The following is a 27,581-nucleotide window of genomic DNA, read 5'->3' on the forward strand; positions in this document are numbered from 1 at the left end:
TGAATATGGGATCATGGACAGATTTCTGTTTTCTTTTTACTTATCTATATTTTCAAAAATTTCTAAAATAAGTAAACTGTGTTTATAATAACACATTTTTTGAAAAGGTTGAACCACCAAAGATACAGATTATTTAAAAAATTATTGTTGCCCTATTCACATGTAGTTGGATTATTTTTGAATTTTGAAAAACATTAATATTAAAGTTTTGCTAATGTATAGTACTAAAAGCCATGGGAGATTTACAAGAGGAAAAGATATGGAGCCTACTTTCAAGCAAGCCCTATTTTAGTACATTAACAGGCTTTCAGTGAGGAACTGTAGAAAGTGCTAGGATAGTAACAGATTTGCTCACCAGTTACCCCATCACTTCATATGGTATCTTGGCAAATTACTATTTTTCTAAAACTAGTATTTGGAGACTTTGTGTCCCTTCTTGCAAATCTTTCTTATTTTAGGGAGTCATGAAAGATAAATTTCTATAATTGATCTTCTATTCAGAACAGAAAGGTTTTCTTCTGAATTGTTTCTCCTCTGACCTGCTGTTTTTGGTAATCATTTGCAGTGGTATTTTAAGATACAGAGGATTTGAAACAAAATAGTTAATGTAGAAGTGAAAAAATATAATGAAGGTTTAAGTGTTGGTTTAATTTTTTTTCTAAATAGAGATGATCCAATTTTAAAAGAAGTAATATCCAACATGTCAGTTAAGTGACTTAACAATGGCTTGTTAAGAATTGTTAAGATGACATGGCAATGGCTTAAGGCCAAAGGTCAACAAACTTTACTGATCTAGATTTAAAAATTTCTTGGAAAGACAGAAGTGGACAATTTCCTGTACATTTAATCATTTAATGTTAAGGTATTAAACTATCTTTTTGGTGTGTGTATTTAATTAGTAGATGTTTTAGAATAATTATATAATATTACATAAATCAATAAAATTCTAATGATTGTTAGTATGATTTTGGAATTGTCCTGTTTAGGCAGAGTGAGTTTTGCCTTGTTTCAAGATTTGTGGTATGGTCATGATTCATACACATTTTTGGGGGAGATGTCACCTTAGTGTTAGAGGAGTTGAATTATGTTATGTTGAAAGAGAAATAATTTATCTAATTAGTGCATCCACTAATTATTTTATAATCATAATTAATTAGAATTGTTTATTTTAATTTTCATTGGTGATTCTTTTAGGTTGAAACAAAGCTAAATTGGTATTTTCCTTTCCAGTCTTTATCTGGTGTAAGCCAGCAGGACTTTGGGGCATTCATTATCAGAAGATCCAAATTTCTGGCTTGATTTTTAACATGTATAAAAATTTTGGCTTAAAAAGAGGCTGGGTAGAAGTATTAATGGGTAAACTTTTTACTAGGGAAAAAAAGATGCATTATTAATCATGTGGGAGAGGTTCACAGAAAATATTAAGCTAAAGTATTTGCCTTCAAAATCCTCATCACCAAACTTTGAGAATTTTAGTGACTTTTGTCTCCTAGACTGAAAATTAGATGCTACAATTAAAGAGTACTGAAGGTTTTAGAATTTTTTTTAGGAAATCTTTAAATAATAAAAAAATTATAATAATTTATATAGCTCTTTAACATGTTAAAAGGTATTAGGCGAACAAAATATTGATTTTCTGTTGGAAAGAATTTAGTTTATTAATAATTAGTTTTTGTAATTTTTATTTTTATAAAATATTAATGTGTAGCTCAAAATACTTGCTCCCTTAATTGTGATTTAAAACATTTTTCTGTAGAGTGTATTAAAAATCTCCAGACTGAACAAGCATCTTTACAGTCAGAAAATACACAGTTCGAAAATGAAACTCAAAAACTTCAGCAGAAACTTAAAGTAATGACTGAACTATATCAAGAAAATGAAATGATACTTCACAGGTAATAAATTATGTTTGTCACTCCATTGAGTGGCAAATAAAATAGCTTAAAAATGTTTTGCATTCAGCTTATGTGATGATTTAGGCTTCCCTTGTGGAGAAGGCACTTGTGGCTCAGCTGGTAAAGAATCCACCTGCAATGTGGGAGACTTGGGTTTGATCCCTGGGTTGGGAAGATCCCTTGGAGAAGGGAAAGGCTACCCACTCCAGTATTTTGGCCTAGAGAATTCCACGGACTGTATAGTCCATAGGGTCACAGAGTCGGACATAACTGAGCGACTTTCACTGGCACCCCACTCCAGTATTCTTGCCTGGAAAATCCCATGGATGGAGGAGCCTGGTGGGCTACAGTCCATGGGGTCGCTAAGAGTCGGACACGATTGAGCGACTTCACTTTCACTTTTGACTTTCACGCATTGGAGAAGGAAATGGCAACCCACTCCAGTGTTCTTGCCTGGAGAATCCCAGGGACGGAGGAGCCTGATGGGCTGCCGTCTCTGGGGTCGCAAAGAGTTGGACACGACTGAAGTGACTTAGCAGCAGCATGTTATTATTCAAAGTTCTTAATTTATGATTGGGTTGCATTTCATCAATTTATTTTTTTAAGAAAGTTACTTGATTTTGAAACATTTTTTCTTTAATGATAAAAATATAAATGATAATGATGAACTCTTAAAGCTTCTGTATTAGTAGTACTTTATTGGATAAGGTGCTTTACAATTTGAGTCTACAATATTAAATTCCACACTCAGGTACATTTGTTTTTTTCTTACATGTGATGTTTTTATTGATATTTGCAGGTTGCTTTATGGGAAACAGTAGAATAAATCACCAGTTGTGATATAATTAAAAGTATACCGTTGATTATTTTATGACATACAATAACAGAAATAAAACCCTTTTTGTTTTAAGGAAATTGACAATGGAGGAAAATTACCGGTTAGAGAAAGAGGAGAAACTTTCCAAAGCTGATGAAAAGATCAACCATGCAGCTGAAGAGCTGGAGACCTATAGGTATGAATATATTTCACCCCTTTCTTTTTGAGGTAGGAAGGGTATCCATACAAAAGCCCCAAAGCAGAGAAAAAATAACAGAGCACTCAAAAAAAAATCCCCCATAATTTTATTATTTTTCATTTAGATGTCTTGCTCTTATGCGATTATACAGAAAATATAAAAAGGAAAAAAGTTTTTCTTTTACTCTATGTAATTCAAAATCTCTTAGATTAGTTGGATTTGAATATGGGCAATCCTATATTATGTTAAAGTTAAGAACTTTATGAATGTGACTAATTTTAAGGTGTTTCCTCTTTGGTTCACATGGGGAAGAATGTATATAATATTAATCAATTTGAGAAGTATGCTGCAAAAAGAAGAATAAGCCTTAATTAAAGTTATGAAGAAGTGTTTATAAAACCATAAATTTAGTTTTTACCTTAGCTCAATCCTTACTGAAATAATCGATCCTAAAATAATAGAAATAATAAAAACTTAGAGAAAATAAGTGACGAGATTCAGCAGTACTCCAAATAGTTGTGATACTTCATTTTACATTAGGAAGAGCAAGCTTGAATTTTATCCAAAAAAAGTTTTTAGTCTTAAAAAGTCTTTTTATAGTCTTATGAACTTTAAGTCTTTTTAGTTGTATAAAGGTAATAGCATTTCCTTTCTCCCAGGTCTTTAATTTCCTAGAGTTCTATTAAGACTACAGACATCTGAATACATCTCCCAATATGCTTCTTAAAAATGAAAATGAGCCAATATTCCATCTAAATCTTAGGTAAACTCAAGTAGTAGTATTCCTAAAGCTTACCTAATTATATCAGGAAAAAAATATGCTTTAGAACCTTGCAACTAAACCAGCACCACAAAGGTGATGAACATGTGGAATTCTAGCGTGACATGAAACAAAGCAGTCTAGGTGTTAAATTAATTAATATTTTCAGTAGAGATAGTGTGTTCTGTCATTTCTTAGTTTATGTTAAGAGTAGAATGATTGTTTGTTCTTTGTAGAAAGCGAGCCAAAGATCTAGAAGAAGAGTTGGAGAGAACTATTCATTCTTATCAAGGACAGGTATGTGTGTGTGTGTGTAACTTCAAACAGTGGTGATTTGTTTGAATTCACATCTGTTTTGATGCAGGAGTGTAGTTGGTCTCTTGAGGTTTTGCATGTGATGGCAGAACATTTCTAGGGAGCAAAGATTCTGGGACAAGAGACATTGTTTAAAGTTGCTATGTGAACTACTGCTGATTTGGGAATTTGAGTTGTGTAAATAAATAAACATATAGCAGCATTAGGAGCCTATATATATATATATATATATAAAACCAGTCTAGCTGGTTGTCTCTTAATTGGTATCTCCTATTGTAATTGATTATTGTGTAAAACAGAAATGTACTAGACAAAAATTTGAATTGTCTTTACTTGTTTTTGTTTTAGAAGTATAATAGAGTAGATCATATGTATATGAAAATTTGCTTTAAAATAATACTTGCTGACTTTTTAGAGATGATTGAGTTATTTTTGAGTTTATGAGTTTTGTATTAAATCATAGTGGTAGCTATGAATGTTTTTTACAGAAAAAACAGTTAGTAGTAGTATTTTAATGACTTTTCTTTTTCAGATTATTTCTCATGAGAAAAAAGCACATGATAATTGGGTAAGTATTAAATTTTCTTAGGCTTTTTTGTCAAATTGTTCTTTTTCCTAATTTAGATGAGCAGTGTAAAGGTATACTTTTACAACTGAGAAAAAAAGGTAGTGTATAAAGAAATCAGTTTCTTTTAATTTCACCAGTAGTGGAATTATATCCCTTATGAACTAAATACTTTGTTTTGATACAGTTCTTCACAAATCTGATTTTTCCTTCTCTGCTTTTAGTGTTTTACTTCTTGCAAGAAGCTTTACTCTTTGGGGCTTATACTCTGGGGGAGGTGAGGCAACGTTCATGGACTTGTTTCAAGCAGTGGATTGCCAGCTAATTACTTGTGGACAAATTTTTAAAATTCTGTGGGCTTGTTTACTCATCTGTAAAACAGTGGGACTAGCTGAAATAATAATCTAAAGCCCGTCCTAGTTCTAAAAATTATATTAATATAATTCAGGTATCTGATTCTCTGATTTTTAATTACTTGTTACACAGTACAAAAAAGACCATCATGAGAAAGGACATGTCAGTGCTGTGGAGGAACTGTATGAGGAAGTGATAACTATATAGATTTTGAGTAATGATCAGGATGGTCTCTCTAACATGAAGAACTATCATTAACAGCTGGCTTTTGAAAGACTTGCCCCTCAAAGTCTTCAAGGGGAAGTGATTTGCACAGTAGGTGAATATGGGGTCTGGAGTCAGCTTGTTTTGGTTGATATCCTGGTTCTATCACCTACCACCCATTCCTTACCTAAAGACAGAGATATTAGTATCTATTTCACAGTTATTGTGATGACATTAAATAAGATAATTCTGATAGCCAAGTACCTGACATACAGTAGGCATTCAGTAAATGTTAACTGTTAAATTATCACTGTTGAACTGAAGCTTGGAAGATATTTTTATTTTTAGGCATGGATGTTTCTTGGAATGGAGATTTCAGCTTAGAGTAAGAAATTAAATAAGTTGAATATCAGGATCCTTGCCAATTTTGAGCTTTTATATGCTTCTGTAATGAGGGTTCAAGTGAAGATTTGTTATTGAAATAATACACTGGTCTTGGAAATGAATTTAGTCTTCTTCATCCCTTTCTAAATGCTCAGATGAAAATTATTTTTTAAAGATGGAGAGGAACTGATGTTTATTAGTACTGCATATATTTTAGGCACTGTACTCTAAGGCATTTTACATATATTACTCATTCAGTCCACACAATAACTGTAATTCAGGTCTTCCTGATGAGGAAACAGCCCTAGGTCACATGATTAGAGAGTTAAGATTGGAGATTGAAACATTGACCTTTTAGATTCTAAGTCTTATAGATTTGTTTTTTAGACTCCAAGCCTTATACTTTTTCTTTTCAATACATTGAAATTCTTGTTTAGTAAATAATGACATTGACCTTAAATTAAAACATGCAGAAAATATGCCCTTCATGTCTCAAACTAAAAAGATATTTTATAAAAATAATATATACTCATTGAACAAAAATTTATACCATGTAGAAAAGTACAAAGAAGTAATCAGCAGTAGTACTTTAATTTATTCCATGCTTTTATAGATACATTGAGACATAAAGCACATATATATGTTTAAAAAAATAAGATCATATATTAATGTTTTATAACCTTTCTTAATATATCATAGATATTTTTTATGAAGTTTTTCATTTTATACACTTTTAGTTTGTTTCCACTATTTTACTATAATAAATAATTTCTTAATTTTAGATGTTACTTTTTCTGTTGAGCATTTCTTTGCTCCATCCTGTTAGATTTAATTTTCCTTTAAATTGTCATAGTACTTTTTTTTTTTTTTTGTATCCTGTGGCAAGTGCTGTGGTTATTTGTATTTGTTCTTACCACAGATTTAAGCTTATAGGGACTGTTTTTCTTTCCTTCTTAACACCTGTTCCTAATAGAATCTTTTTTGCATATTATAAGTGTTCAATATCTGAATATAAATGTTTTAGAATACAATGTGGTTGGTTATTTACTAAAATTACAGTTTTTGCTAACTTCTGGGTGTAAATTTTTCAAGTGTGAATCATTATCATCAGTCTGTTTTTATATTTCTTTGTTGCAGGTATATCTTTAATATATACTATACTATAATCAGAGTAGAATTTACTTTTGACTTAACTACACATTTTTGTGCCATATGTTTAAGAGTAAATATGTTACATATTAGCAAACATTTAGAAATGATTTTAGCTCTGCATCATTAAAAGTTAAATGAATTGTTATTTTGTTAACAAAAATTGTTACAGTGGTGTTCTTTTTTGTTAGTACCAAAATTGATTATGTAACTTGGAAAAAGATTTACACCTGAAATCTTTTTGGTACTGAGTGCTAACATGTGGTTAAGCTATACTTTTGGTGAATATTTGCCCAGTTAAAGTCAATTCTCAGGTACAGTTCAAAATTATAGACTGAGTCACCTTTTGGTGACTGTCACATTTGCTCTAGTGAACTGCATTAATCTGGCAGGTGTGATGTTCCACACTCTGCTGCTTCTGCTCTGGAGAGTCCACAGAATAACAGGGAAACATGTAGTATAGACAGGGAGGCCTGGCGTGCTGCAATTCATGGGGTCGCAAAGAGTTGGACACGACTGAGCGACTGATCTGATCTGATGTAGTATTCTATGCAGGCTTAATTTTACCCACAGCTGTTTGGGTTTACTGCATATTCTTGGTATAAGCTTTTTTTTTCTTGTAACATATGTATCGGTAGTCTGATTTTTATTAAATGAAAGTGTCTCTAAGTAAATGTAAAAGACTAAGGAATGTATCTCTACAGTGCTGTGTACTTAATAAACATGCAGCATGCTTTGATTATATTCAGCCATTAAAAAAAACAGCCTTTACCAGCATTTTTAGACCTTTGTGGTTTCACAGAATTACAGTGCTTTCTTTCCAGAGATAGTTACTTTGTTCTACTGCCAATGCTTCCAACGCATAATAATAATTCTGAGTCTCCATTCCTAAGCTTGGGTCCTCTTCCATTGCTCTTGTCATGTTATTTGGATATTTACAACACCAAGTAATTCTAATCCTTGACTTTGCATCTAGCTGAAAGCATTTCTTGGCAAGTACATGATTAAACTCCAGCCTTAGGCTCATCTGGTTGTATGAAACTCATTCCTTTTTGATATATTTTTCTAAATTAAGTTTTTTTTACGTTGAGTTTACTGAAATGCATACTTACATACTTAAGTGATTGTATGCAATTTTTGTATATTTGTATGCAATTATTAAGATATTTATGTATGCTTATATTATTTTTCTTAAGTTGGCAGCTCGGACTGCTGAAAGAAACCTCAATGATCTAAGGAAGGAAAATGCTCACAACAGACAAAAGTAAGTATCTTAGTAGGAATACTTTAAAAACTTTGCTTATGACTTTTATTCTTAGTTGTTATTTTATTAAGTAGTTAATATTTTTATAAGGATAAACAAACTTTCAGTGACCCAACATATCTAGTAATAAAGTATACCTTAGTTCTGTTAGAGTTTACTAGATTTTTTGTTTGAAACACTTGTCTTAGAGGTTACTGTAACAGAAAGAAACTTCATAGATTTTTTTGTAAAAAGTATAACTTAAAAAATTTTTGTTTAAACCAGGGTGGGTAGAAGGAGATTATAAGAGATGGAGATAGAAAGGATAAATCTCTTTGACATGGTAATTCGCAGAGTATTAACATCTTTAATGAATAAATGGATAGAATGTTTATTATTTCTTTTTCCGTGGTCTTATTATATTGGATGGCATTGCTTTACGATAACAAAATGAAAGGATAAAAAGTACAATGTTCAATTGAAGGGAAGAGTAAATGGTTTTCTGTTAAGACTGTAAAAGTCTTCCCATAGTGTTATAATTTCTTGACAGAATGTACTATTAACATTATCCAGTGTTAGTTTTAGTCTCTTGTCTTTTCTACTCAGAAATTAAAGCCATATGATTAAATGTTTTATTTCAGATCTAATGGTATAGAACTAGAAATAAGATTCTTTTAAAATGTCATATTTTTCAGATAAAAAGTTTGGAAAGGGATAAAATAGGATGAATTAATCAGATTCCAATTTTATGTTATGATTGAAATCGTATGGGTAACACTACAATGGAAAGCTTATATGACTCAGAGCTGGGAGCCCTGAGTTTTAACCCTGGTACTTTCATTTTGCATAAATCATTTGAACTCCTAACTTCACTTTCCTTAGTTGTAAAATAATAGGTTTGAACTCATTGACCTTGGAGGGCCCTTCAAGATCTTTCTAAAAGTTGGATTCTGTGATATGATATTCTTTGTAGCCTAGTTTTGAAAAAGATCAAAACAATTTCAAACCTCAACAAAACCACTATCATGAGGCAAAAGGAACCTGTTACCCTAAAATAAATAGTGGAGGATATATAAAGGTATTTCAGTCAGAATAATTTTACAGGACCTGTTTCTTTTATGTAGATATTGAGATAATAAAAAGTAGTTTATAATAGTGGCATTTTTCTTGAAATGTGAGTGATTTACTTACTCTCTTAGATAAGTAACTTAGCAATGTTTGTTCTTTATTTGCAGATTAACCGAAACAGAGTTTAAAATTGAACTTTTAGAAAAAGATCCTTATGCACTTGATGTTCCAAATACAGCATTTGGCAGAGGTAGTTTTTTTTTTTTTAACCCCTCATTAAAAAAATATTTATTTTATTATATTTTGTACATACCGTTTATATTACTGTGAATTAACACTACTCCTTATGAATTTTTTAGATTTTGTAGTTAGGGTTCTAATCTGAGTTTTCTTGTGGTCTCCCAAGTTTCTGAGTTTTGTACTCTAGCAGTAATGTGAATAATGGCTTTCTCAGTGGCATTTTGTAGGATGATGTATGTTTAGTACCTTGAGCTCCTTGGGAAGCAAAGTGCTTGGTACATAGTAAGGTACTCATTGTTTTTTTGTAGAGTGAATGGGTAAAGCTTGCTTAAATGGAATGGCATTGTGACTGTTTATATATTAACCATTCTTTGGAATTTGCTTGAATCTTAAAAATAAGAATTAAAATAGCTGATTTTAAATGATGTAAAATTCATTAAAAATGTGGGAAAACTATATTATCTGAGTTTTGATTGCTTTAATTACCCCCAAAAGAACCAGTTATTTGGAAGATGTATTTAATATTTCTGTCCATTCATTAGTGAGTTAGCATCTTTATGATCTCATACTATTCCAAATAGTTTATTACATTTTTCAAAATAATTTTGGTTGAATTGGAATTAAGCTTCTAGGGTAGTAAAAACAAACCTATCTTGTGTAGGTAGACTCCTCTTTTAATAACTGTTGAAAAGTTATAAAAATCACTTTGAGAGTCCAGTTTCATTAAGTATTTCTACGTTAAGAAATAGCAGATTGTTATGAATTTCAAATAGGAACAAAATCTGGAGTTGAGGGAGTTATACAGAAAGAATTTTTATCTGAATCTAATGCAAAAATGTCTCAGGGTAAATAATGCTTTGATCTTTTGTTGTAACTACATTTGAATATTATATAAGCTACATAATAAAGTTTAGCATGTTTTGAAAAGTATTCTTTTGGGTGGCATTGAAGTTTGTTTGTTTTTTGATAATGTTGATTTTTGATCTTTGGAAGTATAACCATTATTTGAGAATGGTGAAGTTTGTAAAATGATCAGACTTTTGGTCATATGGTTAATAGATAAAGTGGTTTATTTGATGTGTAAAACTGAGTTTTCACTGGTGATAAATCAGAAGTAATTTCTGATGCTTCAGAGTATTTTGTGTTTTTTCTTTTCAGCTTTTGAAAATCTGAACTTTACTTGGGTAATTCACAGCCCAATACATGCCCTATCTGGCCCTGATTTAAACAGAGCCCTTCTATTGGTACGACCCTCACCAGCTGAAATATCTGGAAGCATACTGCCATTCACAACAAAACAAAACCAAACAAACTTCATGCCTCTCAAATGCTCTTAAAACTAAAGTATGGTGTCCTTTACTTATTAGTGTATGATCATTCAAGTGTATTAGTTACCAAAAGAGTAATGTTTTTATTGACTGAAGTGTCTATTTGGTAGATAGACTTAAACACATGGTTCTATATATAGCTCTATCCCATATTAGCTAAACCCAAGGCACGTTTAGTATGTAGGACAGAGATTAAATTTAAATTGGCAATAGAATGACCCGATGGTAATTGCTGAGATAGGATTCTAATCTATAGTGTAGTTAATTGAAACTATGAATTTAAATATGCTGTTTTAATTATTCCAGAGCATTCCCCATATGGTCCCTCACCATTGGGTCGACCTTCACCTGAAATGAGAGCTTTTCTCTCCCCTCCAACTTTGTTGGAGGGTCCACTCAGACTCTCACCTTTGCTTCCAGGGGGAGGAGGAAGAGGTATATTGTTTAAACATCTTTATTACTCTAGATTTCTTCCTTACTTTATATTTTCATCTCAACTTATCTTTAAAATGATCTTTAAAGTAGACCTTTGAAAAATACAGGCATTCCTTGCACTTACTCTAGGTTAATTTTTGTTTGGAAAAGGAACTCTGTGACATCTAATTTGAATATATTTTTCCCTTAGAAACCTATTTCTAATGGATTACATTTTGGTCAGGGACTTGATATATCATCTTTTAAAATCTTTTTAAAAACTGTATCTTTTGCTACATAATATATAACTTTATAAAAGTATGTATGAAATACAGTAACAGTATAACCTAGCATAAAATTGTATTTTAATTAAGCATTATTGGAATACAGACTTAAAAAAAAATCTTTTTTTTACTTTATTATCATGATCTTTTTATTGTAGAAAATCAGAAAGTGAAAGAGCTATTTTTTTTTTTTTTTTTTAAGAAACAAGGAATTCAGAAGTGCTCTCCTGTAGGCATAGTTTTGTTGGGAACCTTAAAAGAGCCCTAACTCATTTGTTAATACTTTGAGAAACTGACCCAAGATTGTGTGCTTTGTTACCCCCTTATGTGTTTTTGAGAATTTCCAGAGCCATTCAAGCACAAGCATTAGCTATTGATCTTTCTGCAGTGACCTCGTCAGCACTGATGTTACCTGTATACCTCTTTTGATCTGGAGTTTTCCTCTTTTGGTCTCAACTATATTTTGTTTGTCAAGTTACTTTAAAACTTTCCCTTGCGTTGTGGCAAAATTGAAACATATTTTTTCCAAAATCAAGAGCTTTGGGTTTTTAGCCCTGGATTTGTGTTTATATCATGTCATATTACGCATGAACATAAGTGTTCTCAAAGCCAGTCACATGAATACTACCCTTACTATCTTTGATGCTTTCTGATAACTTCTATTCAGTTCTATTCCATTTCATTAAGAAAGAATACTACTTAAGATTAACTTCATACACCACAATGGGTTGCAGCCAACAGTCTGAAAAACAATGGCCCTATAAGTAAGGATATAAACTAGCTAAATTGCCAATGTGAATCACTAGAAGTTGAATGACATAAGTCAAGGATTGCTTGTAGTTAATTGAATATTTGAAATAACAGTAAAAAATTACCTTTGATTTCTCCTCTCCTATTTAAATTACTTTCCTTTCTTTTTAAATAACTTTCAAGATACAATGTGATTAGATCATTTGCAAGGGTGTTTTACTGTTTGTTAGAAAAGCTACAGAAGTTTTAGGTAAGTTATCAGCCGGTCTTAAAAGAGTTGCTTTGAACTGAACGTTTCTATGACCCACAAAAGAAGAATGACCTTTCTTTTCCTTCCTCTTATCTTTTTTTTTTTTTGAAAGTTTGGATGAGATACATGTTTGAGTAAGGTTGAGAGTAAGGAAAATAATGTCTTTTTAGAGTAAATTGTATGTAACTTGTGGACTGAATGAAAAACCTTGACCTTTAGCCTATTCATGTTGGCAGTCTTTCACCTAATAGTCACTTGGCCTGTACTTTTTCTTCTGGAAGTAAGCAGTCAGGAGAAAGGCTTTGAATGTCTCTTTTAAAGATCCGTTTTTCACTCTAGACAACTGCAGCCTAGTTGACTCTTGCACATTTTTCACCGATTTAATTTTCTGCTTTCCCAACCTTTTTTTCCTTCTGATGAACTGATTAGAAGGATGAACAAACTAGAAGGAATGAGGAAAAGTTGACCTTCTGACATAAAAGTCAGTTGGCTTCCTGCCAACAAGAGTAGAAAGAACAATTTTAAAAATTACTAAAATTAAAAAAAAAAAAATGCTTATACTGATTGGTACAAGTTACCATGAAAAGGTCATATTACTTTTATCTCTTAGAGGAAGTACTGAAATGTGGGGAGCATTTTAGAATGATTTCTATTAAAATAATTTTTTTTTAAAGTTCTTTGAAAAGTTAAATAAGTTTTTGTTTTCTGGGCAATATAGTTTTGAGGAGACCTCATTCCCCCTTCAATGGCAGATAAAATATTAATTAATTAATTTTGTTATTTAATATTAAAACTTTTTATATTTGTGTTTTTCACTTTAATTGAATATGGGTTATTAGTTGAGGAACCATTCTTTCTGTGGTCATAGGAAGGGAACTTTGGAATGATTCCCTTTCTTTATAAATGTCAGCGTGTCAGATTTTCTTATCCAAATGAGTTTACCTTGTTCAGAGTGTTTATTTCAACAGTGCTGCTGCTTTTGAAACTCTTTATTTTAGACTTGCTTTCAGAGTTGTGAGCTCTCTTTGGAGGTGAACTTGATATTTAAAAATTGCTAGAAGCCACTTAAAGCCAAATTTATGTGACATATATAAATTTTGTAATCAGACTGGTTAAAATCATTTCTGAGGCAGAAGTCATGAAGAGTCATGCCTCTACTTACTACAACAGTAAGATGCAATTTCTTGAGTGGCTCTTAAGTTAATATGAGTACATTTCTAAAAGATACGTTAAGTAGTTGCAGAATTATTAAAATAGGTATATAGCCTCTAAGATGACTGTTTTAAAGGCCTCATACCCTTTGACTATTGGCATATTAGTTTAATTAACAAAAATCTCATAATTATTACATCTGATATAGAAATCCTTTACTTTGCTATTTACTTTCTACTTTTATTTTTCAGACTTAGTATTTATAATTTCCAGTTTAACCACTGACTTTATATGTAAATAATGATAGTAATAACATTTAAGAATGAGTTTTATAGGCAAGTATTTATGTATATGACAAAATATTTCCTTTTGTTTTAGAAATGGCTTTGGTAGGGATAGAGTTATAGTCTAATGTGTCTTAGGAAAACTTGGTTGGAATCTGATTGTTCTGCCTTTCAAAAAAAGGCCTGGATTTTATTTGATGAGAGATCTTATAATACTTTTTTAGATAAAACAGTTGTACCTTTCTTCTTTAATTAGGCTCAAGAGGCCCAGGGAATCCTCTGGACCATCCGATTACCAATGAAAGAGGAGAATCAAATTCTGATAGGTTAACTGATCCTCACAGAGCATCGTCTGACACTGGTTCCCTTTCACCTCCCTGGGAACAAGATCGTAGGATGATGATTCCTCCATCAGGTATGGAATGAGTATAGTTAGTGTGTATATTTGAAAGGCAGCCAGTATGTGCACCATACAGGAATGAAAGATTAGAGAAGTACACGTGTGCCCTGTCTTAAGAACCATGATACATATTAGAAAACAGTAGTAACACAAATTTCCAAAGAGAATAATTAGGGATAATTATTCACATTATAGAAAACTGTCCTCCCTCCACCCCCACCATGCAGTGTCTTTATAGTTTTTGTTGCTCATAGAAGTGATGCATGTTTATGTTAGAAAATTCGAACAATGGAGAAATGTATAATTAGGAAAGTGAAAAAAATCCCCCTTGTCATCTTAAGCATGCCCTCCCAGAATGTAGTTTTATATCTTTTAGGGAGTTCTTTTTTGATATGTTTTCATAAACATAGGTATACCCATTCCTTCATCACTTCTATGCAGTTATACTATTCACCTTCTTCTAATTGTCTTTTTACCCTTGAACAATATATCTTACATTAATTGTCAAGATAAATATATTTACCGGAAGACTCACAGTAGAATATTCTGAAGTAAGGCAATAACTGTTATTCCCTTATAGCCTCTATTTGCCCAAGGAATGTTATTAAAATTATTCAGTTTGCTAAACTTTTATTTATGCACAGTGTTTCAGGGACAGACACTGTTATGTAGAGTGAGCTATGCCTGCTTTGCATAAATTAGTTACATTTTAAAAAATATACTAGTTCAGATTGCTTCCTGAGGAGTTGGAGAAGGAAGAATATTGTGGTTAAAAAAACCTTTAATTCCAAGAGTTAGCCTTTGCTTTGTTAGTGTGTGTATATCGTATGAAGTGGTAATTTCTTTGGTTTGAGGTTACTTTCTTCTGTTTGATATCATTAGAGTATCAGCTTCATAAAAACAGAGATTTGTATCACTTTAGTTCACTGCTGTATCTCCAGAACCTAGAACCATGCCAAGCCTGTAGTATTTGCCCAGTAAACATTTGTTGAATGAATGAATACCCAAATAATTCTAAGAAAGCTGAATAGTTTTCTTACTGTTTTTATATTTAGAAATATATATGCTGTGACTTTCAGACTTAAGAATCTGTTAATAAGTGGCATAGAAATCCTCCTTTCAAGGATTTTTTTCTTGAGTAGCATTCATTTTAAACTTTAGATGTGATAAAAATAAAGATGAATAATTTACAGCCCCTTTCTTAAGGAGTTTGATTTCAAGCTTTTGGTGTATATTGTATTTCTGTGTGTGTGTGTGTATATATATATATATATATATACACACACACACACACACATATATATATATATTTAAAATTTTTTCTTTGGGAGCATTAGGTCTTAGCGGGATCTTTCTTTGTGGCTCACGGACTCTCTAGTTGTGGTGCATGGGCTCAGTTGCTCCAAGGCATGTGGGATCTTGGTTCCCTGATCAGGGATCAAACTCGTGTCCCCTGAATTGCAAGGTGGATTCTTAACCACTGAACCACCAGGGAAATCTCATATTTTTGTAAAGAATGGTCCTTTTGAGAATTTACAAGCTGTCAGTACCAGGAGCCCCTGTCACATGCTCTGCCTCTCCCCCCAAGTATTATCTAGGGTAGTGATGCTCAAACTTGGCTTATCATCAGAAATAATCTAGGGGACTTAAAAAAATGCAAATACCTGGGTTTCACCGCTTTCCCCCGCCCTTGTTTTTCTGTAAATTTCATTGAATTATAGTTGCTTTACGATGTTGTCATTACACCTTCTGAACATGATCTCTGCAGGTAAGATCTGTATGTCCCAAAAAAACCTCTCTAGGAGGTTCTGAGGAATAGCTAAATTTAAAAACCACTAATTTATCCAGTGCCCTTACTAAATAGAGAAGGGAACTAAGTCCCAGAAGAGGGATTTTCCCTGACAGTCTTAGTTAGAACAGTTAGCTAGGTGAGGAGCTGAGGCTGGAACTCAAACAATAGTGACCATTATTTATAAAATTGGAACATACTTGACATGTTACCAATTGCCTGAAACTTATAATTTTTCAGACCTTTTGATGTTGTCCTATAGATCTCTGTCTCCTCATTTTATTGCCAAATTTTTTTCCTTTCTTTTTTTGGTTGAATAATTTCTGTTGATCGTTCTTCAAGTATACTGGATCTTTCCAGTGTTACTTTCATTCTGCTGTTAAGCCCATCTGGTACATTTGGGGCTTTCCTGGTGGCTTAGCGGTAAAGAATCTGCCTGCCAATACAGGATACATGGATTTGATCCTTGGGTCGGGAAGATCCCCTGGAGAAGGAAGTGGCAACCCACTTGAGCATTCTTGCTTGGGAAATCCCGTGGTCCAAGGGGCCTGGCAGGCTACAGTCCACAGGATCACAAAGAGTTGGACATGATTGAGCAACTAAACAACCCCATGCACTGTAGCCTCTGTCCAGAATTCTGCAGGTAAAAAAGTATTTGGATTGGCAATTAAGAAATTTGATTTCTAATCTTCACTCTTTAATCTTTTTATGTGATTTTTTTGAAATTTGTTTTATCTCTTTGGACCTCAGTCCTTTTATACAATGAGAGAGATGAACTGAGTGATCTGTGTAACCTGTTTATCTGAGTAAGAGAACATTTAGTTCAGTATTAATGGTTGATGTTGAGATGTTCAAGATAATGTTCAATCTAGTTGATAGACCAAATAATATAATATACAATGTTAGTAAAACCAAAGATTATTTACAGCATTCTTTTCTAAATCCAATTGTGAACACACCTTTTTCATTTTAAAAACTTAATTGAGGGACTTCCTGTTCTAGGTCAAGCTACCTTTTAAACAAACTGGTAAATGTTGACAGCAGTAAACAGTGGTAAGTTATGTAATACCTAGAGCAACCACTAAAAAGTCTTCTTAAAGAGATATACTGAGGAATGCTTTGGATCAGATAAATTGTCATTGGAACAGACCTGCTTTTCAAGCCCCAAGGAAACATTTCTCAAGATAGATCATATCCTGGGTCATGAAACAATGTTTAACAAACCTAAAAGAATTGAAATCGTATCCTGTGTTCTCTGACTATGGTGGAATCAAACTAGATTGAATTATTGATACATGCAACAATTTGAATAGATCTCAGATGGTTAAGAATCTTCCTGCAACGCAGGAGAGCCAGGTTGGATCCCTGGCATGGGAAGCTCCTCTATAGAAGGGAATGGCTACCCACTCCAGTATTCTTGCCTGGAGAGCTCCATGAACAGAGGAGCCTGGCGGGCTACAGTCCATGGGGTCTCAAAGAGACAGACACAACTGAGTGACTAACATAAAGCCATAATATTGACTGAGAAAAATATCTCAGAAAGTCAGATAATATATGATTTCATGTATATAACATCCTTGAAATGACAAAATTATAGAACTAGAAAACAGATTAGTGGATGCCTTGAGTTAGGGATGGTAGAGGGAGGAGAGTGGATGTGATTAAAGGGAAGCCTGAGATCCTTTTGGTAATGGAATAGTTCTGTATCTTGAGTGTGGTGGTGGTTTCATAAATCTATTCATGATAAAATCTATCCATGGCAAGAACTATACATGTTAGTTAGTAATAATGTTAGTTTGCTGTTATTACATTGAACTATAGTTATGAAAAATGTAAACATTTGGGGAAACTGGGTAAAGGGTATGCAGGAACTTTCTGCATTATTTTTGCAGGTCTCTGGGAATCTTTATTTTAAAGTCAACAGTTAAAAAAACCTTCTTATCTGGATACAGAGCATATAAAGTGCAAGTATTTTTATGCATATAACCTGATGATTGTTTCAAAATTTGAGCACACCTGTAAGCCAGCATTCAGGTTAAGAAACCGTTTTCAGTTTATTTTTATTCATCTTATGAATTTAGATAGAAATATCACATCATAAGTAATCAGAATTAAAATTTTAACAAGAAGATGTCCTGTAATTAACAAACCCATTATAAATTCTTAATAAATATTTAACTGCAACATGAATTTCATCAGTGTTACTTACCTTGCTCAGTGTTTCATTCTGTAAGAAGTTGAACTTTATTCTGTGAGGATCTCATCCTTGAAGTTCAGGAGTAGAAAAGCAAAAACATCAAAATGCTTTTTGAAGCCTCTGAATCACAACAGCTAACATTGATTGACAAAGCACGTCACGTGGCAGAATTTGGAATCATTGGGCAGGATAGGTATTCTACCTCTTAAGGACAAGGATACAAGGAAAGGTAAATAATTAAGGTCATGAATAGAATCTAGCCAGAGTGATTATATTAAGACTATTGTGATGTATTTTCACTTATTATATAACTGGCTTTTAAAAATATATGTAAGTAATATAATTTTAAAATTACTTTTTGGAAGAAAGGAATATATGGTTTTTCTGTTAAGTTCTTCCTAATTGCCTTGTTTTCTTTATAGTTGCTCTTATTTACAAAGCTGTGCATAGTAAGCAATCTTGACTAATGGTTGAACAAGTTTTTAGAAAGTCTTTAAATATGATCTAACTCCCACGTGTGCATGCTGAGTCACTCAGTCATGTCCGATTATTTGCAGTGCCATGGACTGTAACCCACCAGGATGCTCTGTCCATGGAATTTTCTAGGCGAGAATACTGGAGTGGGTTGCCATTTCCTACTCCAGTGGATTTTCCCAACCTAGGGATTGAACCCATATCGTCTGCATCTCCTGCTCCCACATTTAGTAGTTATTAATACATTTTGAGAGACATGCTTATTAAAATGTTCTTATGCTTTTTGTAAACTGTAATTAGTATCTGTATGTTTCTACGGTACTAGTAACATAATTCAAATAAGAAATGCTAAAATTTAAATGATAGCTTTTTGACTGTCAGAGTATGAATCTGCAGGATTCTTGGCTTTTAGTCTTTTAACTGATTCTTGAGAATTATATCTATAAGTAATTTATAGTACAGGTATTAATCACAGTAACGATTCATCATATGTACATGGTTATATTCATGAATCTAACAAGAAGGATAGTAATTGTGTCTAAGTTCATGTAAATATTTTGGTAAAATTTTAAGTTAAGAAAATAAAACCACAGATACTTGAATGAAGCAAAGTTTCAGTTTTTATCATTTTTTTTTTCACCCTTTGGTATTCTTCATCTCTCAGTGCCCCTCTTGATTTTTCAGTGCTCCACCTTCAGTGTCCTTTTATTCCTCTATGTTGCCTCACAATTTCTTTTTCCAGGAATAGAGAAGTAGCAGAGAAGAATAAGAATCTTAATTCTCAGCAGATCTTGTGCTACTCGAGAGATATGCATTAACAGTGAATTACATGATTTTTCCTCCGTGTACTTTTTTGAGCTTTAGCAAAGAGCAGGGAATATGTATGTATGTATGTATTCCATTTTGTATTTTGGTCAGTGCTTATCTTTAACTGATTTAGATAATATATTTTATGTAAGGGGTAGCAAAGAGACTTAGCTGCTATTTCTTGGTGGTTTTATCATGAATTAAGTGTGGCCTTCAGCATTGCATGTTTAAAAAACTTGCTTTTTATCTCTCTTTTTTTAAAGAGCTAAACAGAAGACATATACAGCCAACTTGAAGAGGACAGTTCTAAATTTTACCTTAAGAGAGAAAAGCAGGCTAAACAGATCAAAACAGTTGGGAGAGCTTTATCAGAACAGTTTGGAGAACACAGGCATAGATTTTTACATTACTGGCTCTGATCTATAGATGTTTGTGTAGACCTTTGCCCTGCATTGCAAATATTCTTTCAGATAAGATGCATTTGATAGAATTATAGTTTGTCTTAAGTTAGGTTCACTTTGATTTTCCTGTTGAGATTTTGGAGTTTTCATAAGCTGAAAAAGTGTATTAAAATCCTAGTGATGCTTTTCTACTCTTAGAGGATGAGATTTACTTTAAAGTTATTTCCAAATTCCAAATTTTGAGGCTGTCACTTTTTTGGGAGTATGTATTTCTTGTGGCACTTCAACTTTCTTGTGTAATGATCCTTTTTAAATTCTAATGATTAGCATTTGGTTGCTAATTTACTGCTATATGTAGTTATATAAACTTGAAAAATCCATGTTTAATTTTGCAGTCTTCCTGAACAGAGTCGATTGAGGAAGATTAAGATGTGGGGACAAATGTAAACAATTTTTGAAAAAATTTGCTTTTAATAAAAATGAGAGATGAGGTGGTAATTGGATGGAGCAATGTTTTTATTTTTAAAGATAGAAAACATTACAACATGTTTATTTGCTGATGGGAATAATCTAAGATCAGAAGAGAAATTGATGATGTATGGGAGAGGGTATAAAAGTACACAAAAAGAGTGGGATCCAGAGGGTAATTAAGAAATTAGATAGTGTTTGAATAACTTTGTAAAAGGAAGGAAGGCGGAGCAGCTGGGCACAAACGTAGAGGCTGGGTGAGGTAAGTGAGTGTGTTTAGTTGCATCAAGTTCCTTGATGTGTAAGATCATTAACTTGGGATAGGAGAGAAAGGGAGGGGATTGTCAGAGATTTGGAGGGAGAAAAAGGTACACAGTAGCCATTTAGGAGAGTGAAAGAGTTTATATGTTAGTGAAATGTGGTATGATTACACGGCAATGTTGAGTATCCAGTTGAAGTTTATGATCATAGATTTGAAAGAGACCAGTCAATACTATAGGCTTCCCAGGTGGCGCTAGTGGTAAAGAATCTGCCTGCCAACGCAGGAGATTCAAGGGACATGAGTTCGACCCCTTTGTTAGGAAGATGCCCTGGAGGAAGAAATGGCAACTCATTCCAGTATTCTTGCCTGGAAAATCCAATGGACAGAGGAACCTGGGCTACAGTCCATGCAGTCGCATAGAGTTGTATGCGACTAAGCATATATAGTTTGTAATTGTAAAAAAATTAATTTATCATTACATCTACTTTGGGATGCTTACTTTGTGCCATATGTTAAGAGCTTTATATTAATCATTCTAACACTCTTAAATTTATTATTCCCATTTTACAGGTGAAGAAAAAAAAACAAAAAGTTAAAAAATAGCATAATCCTATCACCTACCAGAATTTGCATATTAATATTTGTTTCATATATATATACATATGTGTGTGTGTGTGTATATGTAGCTGTGTGTCAGAGAAAGAGAATGGGTAAATAAAACAAATATAAACTCTATGAGTTGAAGTCTGTTTCCTTCACAGCAGGTGGATTCTTTACCCTCTGAGCCACCAGGGAAACTCTTCTGTTTCCTTTCCCAAGGTCAACCTTCTTTCCCAGAGGCAATTACTCATCAGTTTAATGTTTGTAAACTTGTAGTCTATATATGATTTTTTTAAAATTTCTATTTTATCAAGTTTTTGTCAGCATATGTTCCTGATTTCTTTCCATTTTAATAAAAAAATTATTAAATTGCTGTATTTAAGTATATAAATATACCACAATATATTTATCCAGTCTTATCCATTTTCCTCTGATGAACATTCAGGGTGTTTTCAGTGTTTCACCATTACTAACAGTGCTGAAGTTAACACTTGATTTTTGCACGTATGTTCTTGAGAGATGAGCCCAGGTTATGGAATTGCTGGAAAGTAAGATACACATAGTTTCAGTTTTAATAGATGTTGCCCTTAGTCTTCAAGAGTGGTTATGTTTGAAGTATTTGAGAGTAGCTGTTTTTTCAATACCTGATGTAAAACTTTTAAAAAGTATTTCCAGTCATATGAGTTAAATTTTTTCTCATTTTTCTTTGATTGATTTTTTTACAGTTCCTTCATTATTAGTGAGCTTGAGCCTCTTTTTATGTTTATTGGTTATTTGTATTTACTTCTGTAGATTGCCTGATCCATTTCTCTTTTGCTTGATAGGAATTCTTAGTATCCTTTGGATGCTAATCTTCTTTTATAAATATTTTCTTGGTTTATTGTTATGTAGGTTATTGTTATATATCAAAAGCCAAAAGTTTTCTATTTTTTTTAAGGGAAGTTAATCCATTTTTATTTTTACTGAATTTTTTTTTCTTTAGAACCTGTCAATATCAAAAAGATACTGTTTTCTTCTAAAAATGTAAAATTTTGATTTTTTAGGTCTTTAATATGGGTTTTATTTTGGTTTTAGTGTTTAGTTGAAGAGTTTTTTCCCCCCATGGGTAGACAGTTGTTTTAATACTGTATATTTATTTATCAATTTGAAATATTACTTTTATCTTAAATGTCCATATTTGCATATGTATGTTTCTTAGACATTTTCTCTGTACCATTGGCCTCTTTATTCCAGAGCCATAATCTATCCATATTAATGGTTTTATCAGCTACTTTCTGGAAGTTTTACTTTCCATTAATTCTTTAATCATTAAATTAAATTATTTCTTCACATTCTGAGTAAAGATGCTTATTGTACTTGATTAGTGAACAGTACTGAAATTAAAAAATGCAAATCCTTTATCCATCTGTATAATTCTCTTCTCAACCACATTAATGTTCTTGTTATGTGATAGACCCCCAGTTATTAAAGCTACTGAAGGAACTATTATAAGCTGAGATTTATTTTGGAATGAAAAGAGATGAATAACATTTTTGTTTAAACTAGACATTGTGAATTTTATTGTAATCTTTATTTTATGAAATTGCTTCATGGTGCTCTGTATGGTTCTTCCTCCTTTTTTATTTGTTTTTTTTTTCCCCTGATTCTTTTCCTTCTCCCATTCTTCCTTTTTAATCATCTCTTCTCTGAGAAGGCTGGTAGAAAACAAAGGTAGGCAGTCAAAAGAGAAAGGAACCCTTCATGTACTTATTTGTATTTTAGTCTTTCATTGGTCATATGCTTTCCATGTAGTTTTAATACATTAAGTATATGTGTCTGTTTATGTATGTACATATACATGTATATGTATATTTGAATTTGACTAGAATATCATTCTAATCAATACCAAATATCAATATCACTCGTTTGTCCTTTCTTATTTTTCTTTCGGGGCAAGCTTTACCTCCTCTGTGGCACCGTTTCGGACTCCTCCAGTCAGAATTAGATAGACCATCTCTCATATTATTTGTATGCCCTTTTATTTAAGACATGATTTGTTTTTGTTTCATCATCATAAGGACACAGATTGTATTAAAACCAACTTTGTATCACTAATGCCTGGCACATAATAAGAGCTGGTAGATTTAAGAGTGGATTATTTTCCTAGAGGAGGGCAGTGTGTAACATATGGTCAGTAAAACAGAATACTTACAGCAAAATCTTGTATTTCTCAGGTTACTGATATTGTGGGGATGTATTTTAGAAGCAAAATAGTGATATGGTATCTTGAGACCTGATTTTAAGGAAGAGTTGGAAAGTCTGCCATTTAGTTAATTTCTGTGTTTAAAGTAGGGAAAAGGCAGTTTAGACCTCAGTGGTTGGTATTGGCCCTTTCTCCCATGGGGCTAATTCAGATGGTTACCACAACTCTGAAAGGGAGGAAATGGGCCTTCAAGACTCTGAATCTTTCTTTCCTAAGTCACATCCCTTGACCCTTGCTGCTGCTGCCGCTGCTAAGTCACTTCAGTCGTGTCCAACTCTGCAACCGCATAGACGGCAGCCCACCAGGCTCCTCTGTCTCTGGGATTCTCCAGGCAAGAATACTGGAGTGGGTTGCTATTTCCTTCTACAATGCATGCATGCATGCTAAGTCGCTTCAGTTGTGTCCGACTCTGTGCGACCCCATGGACAGCCACCCACCAGCCTCCTCTATCCACAGGATTCTCTAGGCAAGAATACTGGAGTGGGTTGCCATTTCCTTCTCCACTTGACCCTTGAGAACTCATTAAATGTAATTTTCTTCATTGACTCCAGTTGATGTCAGATGGTATCCTTGGCTTTTTGTCTGTAAGGTCCCAAGGGACTGAATCATATAACAAGTATGTATGGAGTTCACATTATATTCACCTAGGGCAGTCATGGAAGGTAGTATGAGACCATATCTATTAGGATGGGAGAGAGTGAAACAGGGTAAAAAAAACGTTATCCCCTTTGTCCTCTGCCATATTTTTTTAAATAGTATTATTACTTACTAACTTTTGCCAGAATCTGGTTACTTAAGGAAACTTCTGGCCCTTCCCTCCCACTGTAGCAGTGTCTTTAAGAACTTCCACCCCTAATTATTCAGATAGAGGAAGACAAATACTGCAGGACGTCACTTATGTGTGGGCATCTGAAAATGTAGAACATGTAGAAAGAGAGTGGACCAGTGGCTCCCAGGGGTTGGGGATGGAGAAATGGGCAGATGCTGGTCATGTTCTCTACCATATTTTTGAAGATTGGCAAAAGCATCCTTAATCAAAGTCTACCGTCACCTAACAGAGATGAGATAGACTACCTATATTTTTTCAAGAATGAGGAGTTACACAAGGACCCATGAATTATTACCATTTTGTCATCATAAATGACAAAGGAGGCTGACTATAGAAGCACTTGAGTCAGAGTCTGTGCCTAAATTTGTGCCCGCCCAAATGTCCTTAATCTGAGCATTGTGAACCTTCCATTCATCTGTTGAGTCAGAGATCTTTCCCTTTAGTTTTGGAGGGATGCTAAATTCTAAAACGTTGAAGTTGCTGAAAATTTGATTACTTGACGAGCTCACTGATACTGTTTCTGCTCTGGTGACCATTTCTTTTATCGTTATCAGTTCCGCTAGTTCTTACTGTGTTTACAGCATATTCATCTTTTCTTTGTTTACTAGTAGGTAGCTCCTTGAAGCCTTTTTTGATTTATTGATGTATCCACTTCCTTCCACTATTATTAAAATTAAAGTTAAGTCTATCTATAAATATAGATATGTAACTAAATTCTGTTCGTATATTCTGATGTACATGTAGTAATGGAAACTTTCAAACTCCAAGGTATCATCATATTTGTGTTTACTAAAAAGCAAAATTATTGCTTTAAGTAAAGTGTGTAGTTTTCCTAAAATTGTTTACTATCGTCTACCAAGAATATGTGTCAAAGTCTTTTAGAGAGAAAAATTCTACGTTCAATGTATTAAATTTAAGGAAACTTGATTTTTATCTTTAATGAAGCTATTTTACAAACATGTTTTTTAGGCCAGCCATATCCTGATCCAGTTCTTCTTCCACAAAGGCAAGACAGATTTTATTCTAATTCCGGTAGACTTTCTGGACCAGCAGAACTCAGAAGTTTTAATATGCCATCTTTGGATAAAACAGGTAAGAAATATTCTGTGTGTATATGTGTTTTTTAGTAATGAAGGCATACTAAAGAACTGGAAGCTGCATAAAGGACTAATATAATTGTGATTTCTGCTTAGCTCTTAAGGTCACAGTTTCTTTCCTGAGAACTTCCTGGTTTTGTTTCTTGCTGTTTTGTACACATCCATGGCATCTGAACATGTGTTGGTGGTTGGTTTGAGCACTATTGCAATGACTTTATTCTATGTACCGATGGTGGTAAATTTTACTGTGTTCCATGATTAATTTTATAGTTTTTCCAATCCACTTTACATAAATCCTGTGTAGTTATCAGAGAAATTAGGCTGTGTGAATGATATGTGAAAATCAGAGAAATAATTTGAGTGCATGCTCTGTTGATGGGTTAATCAGTTACCTTGTTTAAATTTTTTATGTTTAGGTAGATTTAACATTTACTGAGCAACCAACGATTTGTCTGGGGCTCATTTTCTTAAACCACCTCATAGCAACCCATTGAAATTGGGAATTACATACACCCAATGTATTTTAGAAGTACATAACAAAAGATGAAAAGTAGAAAATGAAAAATTTATGGGTAAAAGATTTCCTCAGGAAAGGGTATATATTTTAGGAGAGGGAAATTATCCAGTTGGAATATGTATTATTTTGGAAAATCATTCTTCTCTGAATAATAAGCAAAGAAGGAGACCTATGGCCTGGCTTTCTGTTATTATAATTATTTCTGTTTGGTGTTTAAAATTGTTTTCCCCCATTAATTCAAGCTTAATGTGAATGAAAGTATGTGTGATTAAACATCTGTTTCTAAACTAATGCTATTTAAAATTTTTCACATTTTTGTTCATTTTTTTTGCAATTGAACAATATTCAATTTAGCAAGTAATTTTTAAGTTCTTTCACTTTAGAAGGTACACTGCATGACATGGTAGACAATATAATTATAGTAAGGTATAGTTTTTAGCTCTAAGGAGCTAATAATTACTAATAGCGGAGAAAGACAGATATATATGCTTGACTGATACTAGTCAGAATGGTAAGTCCCATTAGAGAATATATTATGTTCACAGAAAGTGAAAATGCCCTTATAGTTGAAGGATGAGGGAAAACTCTGTGAAAGAGGTGACATTTGAGCTGCTTTTAGGAAATTTGAAAATTTAGTTAAAAGGTAAAGGTCTGTGCCAGTAATAATGAAGAGTATAAGCAAAAATAAAGAAAAGAGCATGAGTTATTGATGGGTAATGCCTGTAAAACTGAGATATGAATCCCTTGATCTTATGAGGGTTAAATGAGTTAATGTGGGTGGAAGTATTTTGTAAGCTGAAAAATTTCTATATATATGTAATGTTTTGTTATTGATTTATCAGTGTATGGTATTTACATGAAGGAAAGTGGTGTGAAATGGTTGAAATACATTAAGTAACACTAGTGCTCAGTAAACATTTATTGAATGAAATGAATGACCTCATTTCATCTTTACAATAAACCTGTAAAGTAGATACTATTACCCTTATTTTACAGATGAAGAAACCAAGGCTCAAAAAGGTGCTAAAGAGCTCAGGTAGGAAGTGTTAGAGCTAGGATTTGATACCCTGTCTGACTCCAGAGCCATGGTCTTGATCCTTAGGCTTTACTGAAATGAGAGGCTAGTGATCAGTTTAGTGCCTCAGCCCTGCCATTGATGCACTAAATATCTGTAGACTGTTTACCGTTTGACAGGCACCGTGGTAGCTGCTGTGTTTCCGTGGTGAATGGGAGGTCAGCATTCCTTATACCTGTGGTCTGTAGGCAGTTGCACTATATAGTGACAAAAGTAACAAGTGCACAACGTTACAGGAGCTTATAGGCCACGAGCCACGAACCTAGATGACAGGTGGTGATGTTTTGAATGTAGAGTTGTCAAGGAAGTCTTTTTGGAGGAAATGATGGATAAGCTGAGAATTAAAGGAGGAATTAGCTGGGCCAGAATGATGTTTGATAATGTCTGGGAGGAGAGAATAGCATATTTAAAGACACAGGTAGGATTGCCTTGTAAATACGGCTGCAGCATGGAGTGGAAGTCAGAATATTGAAACAAGTAGTGTAGAAGTAAGCAGTGCAATTTTCAAGGCCTTGCAAACCTGTTCAGAAATGTTGGACCTACTTGTGGGATAATGGGAACACGTTAAAGGGTTTTAAATGGAGAATAATCAGATCAGACCTGCATTTTGGAGAAATTATTCTGATTGTGTTATGGGAAATAGATTAGAGGGAGCGGTTGAGATTGGAGAGAGGGTAACTTTTTAGAACACTGTGACAGAAATCTACATGGATGATGGTGGTGACTTAGCTGAGCAGACAGAAAGATGTGAAGAGACACAGAGCTAAT

The 27,581-nt window shown here is 33.2% G+C and overlaps 1 protein-coding gene across 15 annotated transcripts in view; it reads left to right on the forward strand.

Annotated features, from left to right (window-relative positions):
* Nucleotides 1–27,581, forward strand: part of MIA2 (MIA SH3 domain ER export factor 2) — a 96,907-nt gene that overhangs the window by 65,368 nt on the left and 3,958 nt on the right. For 11 of the 15 annotated variants that reach the window (XM_019983429.2, XM_070775491.1, XM_019983430.2 and 8 more), the window contains 9 exons: nt 1,757–1,895; nt 2,807–2,908; nt 3,908–3,968; nt 4,519–4,554; nt 7,839–7,906; nt 9,121–9,203; nt 10,828–10,956; nt 13,912–14,070; nt 25,094–25,216. In XM_019983429.2, the coding sequence (XP_019838988.2) occupies nt 1,757–1,895; nt 2,807–2,908; nt 3,908–3,968; nt 4,519–4,554; nt 7,839–7,906; nt 9,121–9,203; nt 10,828–10,956; nt 13,912–14,070; nt 25,094–25,216 (900 nt within the window). The remainder of the gene's footprint in view (nt 1–1,756; nt 1,896–2,806; nt 2,909–3,907; nt 3,969–4,518; nt 4,555–7,838; nt 7,907–9,120; nt 9,204–10,827; nt 10,957–13,911; nt 14,071–25,093; nt 25,217–27,581) is intronic. The other 4 variants (XM_019983432.2, XM_019983434.2, XM_070775493.1 and 1 more) reach the window with 1 other exon arrangement.

The sequence above is a fragment of the Bos indicus genome, chromosome 21 (assembly GCF_029378745.1).
Source record: "Bos indicus isolate NIAB-ARS_2022 breed Sahiwal x Tharparkar chromosome 21, NIAB-ARS_B.indTharparkar_mat_pri_1.0, whole genome shotgun sequence".
NCBI classification, from domain to species: domain Eukaryota; kingdom Metazoa; phylum Chordata; class Mammalia; order Artiodactyla; family Bovidae; genus Bos; species Bos indicus.